The sequence below is a fragment of the Adiantum capillus-veneris genome, chromosome 21, assembly GCF_014529385.1.
Source record: "Adiantum capillus-veneris isolate H3 chromosome 21, ASM1452938v2, whole genome shotgun sequence".
Lineage (NCBI taxonomy): Eukaryota > Viridiplantae > Streptophyta > Polypodiopsida > Polypodiales > Pteridaceae > Adiantum > Adiantum capillus-veneris.
In genome coordinates, this window is record NC_140951.1 from 107909692 (window position 1) to 107911507 (window position 1816).

The window sequence follows — 1816 nt, forward strand, 5'->3', positions numbered from 1 at the left end:
GTCTGTGCATGCGCAAATATTTATTTGGCCTAATGAAAAATACACTAAAGGATGTTCGAATGCTATACGGAATTGAAGTTGATTACATACAATAGAGAAAGCGAGGATTTCAAGGTGCTTTTTGAATTTTAGCCAATTTCTCAACCAACTTGTCCCTTTTGAACTAAAGTTTTCAATTTTGCATGCTCAAGGATCAACCTCTCTTATGTGTGGAAGGTAAAACAAACACAACTCTCTCTCTCTCTCTCTCTCTCTTCTTTGTCGAGTGAGGGAGACAACACAAATGAGCTTGCATGTGTAACAAGAGCAAGCACCTACACATGTAAAGTATGGGCAAGATTTCCAAGTCCTTCTTATCATAGGGCCTTTTGAAGTTGACCTTGAAGGCATCCATCAACTGCTATTTCAAGCCAAAAACAAAACCTACTTGAGAAGGGATATTCGCAAACATTGCTAGTAAGTTTCATATGTGAGTGTGATTAAAGCATGCCATGGCATAAACTACCTCCCCTCTTTCATGTTCGCCCATAGCTTGTGTGTGTGTGTGTGTGTGTGAGAGAGAGAGAGAGATAAAATACTCACACATAATCACAAATTACTCATAGAGGTCGAGGAAAATTTGGAGCAATTGAAAATTTTGCGATCTGGTGTAGAATCAATAGTAGAGGTCGAGGTCGAAGGAAAGGGTCCATGTGGCAGGGGCCGTATGGTCGATGGTGACGAGGCGATTAGTGGCCAAACCTTGGGCGCCCAAGAAATCACCAGTTCCACCCACCACTGGGAGGTAGCGCACAGGGTTGACCTCGCGAATTTGGCCCAGGATGGAGATCGTGCCCTTGTAGTCACCCTCGGTGATGTTGGTCGTGAAGATGTGGAAGAGCGTGTAGCCCACTTTGCTGTCCAGCTGCCACAGGCCCTGAGCCACGTCGATCTGCTGCGAGGTGTTGGCGGGGCCATCCGTGAGGGGGTCTTCGAAGGTGGAGGTGGTGCCGAAGGAGTACGGATTGGGCCATGTCACGTTGGGTGACAGCCCGTACACAAAGTCGAAGTAGTCCTTGTTGTCGACGGCGGGGTTGTAGACGGTGTTGTGCAGGTAGAAGGTGAAGGTGCTAGGCCCGCACAGAGTGCGCTCTGCGGCCTTCTGCTTGCAGGCACGATATGCATCATCGCTATAAGGTGCAGGAGCGGGAGCTGCAGCTACTGCTGCAAAATAAGCTGGCAATAGCACCACCATGATGCAAATGATAGGAGCTAGCGCAGAGCTGGTCATTTGTACGGCCTCGTACAATATTATTATTGACGGCAAGATGTGGTACGTGTCGCAGTTAAGCGGCCACTTGATATTTAAAAAAAAATGGCAATTTGCTGCACAAGCTAAGGTAGGTTTCGCACAAAGTAAGGTAGGTTTGGCACGAAGCAGGGGCAGAGGATGATCTGTATCTATGAGTACGCTCTTGCATCTCTTTATATGAGCGACGAGCGTGGAGTGCTGATCTAGTCTGCGAAGAATTGTTGAATTCTCAGCTCCGAGGCGGTCCAGTAGACTGACTTTTATCGTTGCCGGCGTTGCATGCAGTGTCCCTCTTAGCCGTGTCAAAATTCAATTGTTTTTTCAGATTGGTGGGATGATATCTCTCTCTCTCTCTAACACACACGCACACACGTACACACACACATTACGTCGTTGTTGACCAATGAGCACGACGTTGCACAGGGACTTTCTTGCGCCACTCTTTTTTTTTTGATTTTTTAAAAATTTTACCTTAGAAAAAAACAAACACGTAAATAAACATAGATTTCCTAATAGCTTATCCAA

At 46.3% G+C, this 1816-nt stretch overlaps 1 protein-coding gene across 1 annotated transcript; it reads right to left on the reverse strand.

Moving 5' to 3' along the window:
- Positions 1–655: 655 nt before the first annotated feature.
- On the reverse strand, positions 656–1270 carry LOC147431497 (pterocarpan synthase 1-like). Its single transcript, XM_086494587.1, has one exon. It carries the CDS (start codon positions 1268–1270, stop codon positions 656–658), a length of 615 nt encoding a protein of 204 aa, XP_086350713.1.
- Between the last annotated feature and the right edge of the window lie 546 nt (positions 1271–1816).

Excerpts from the sequence above, each read along its gene's own strand:
- LOC147431497 (XM_086494587.1), bottom strand. The coding sequence starts at position 1,270 with ATGACCAGCTCTGCGCTAGCTCCTATCATTTGCATCATGGTGGTGCTA.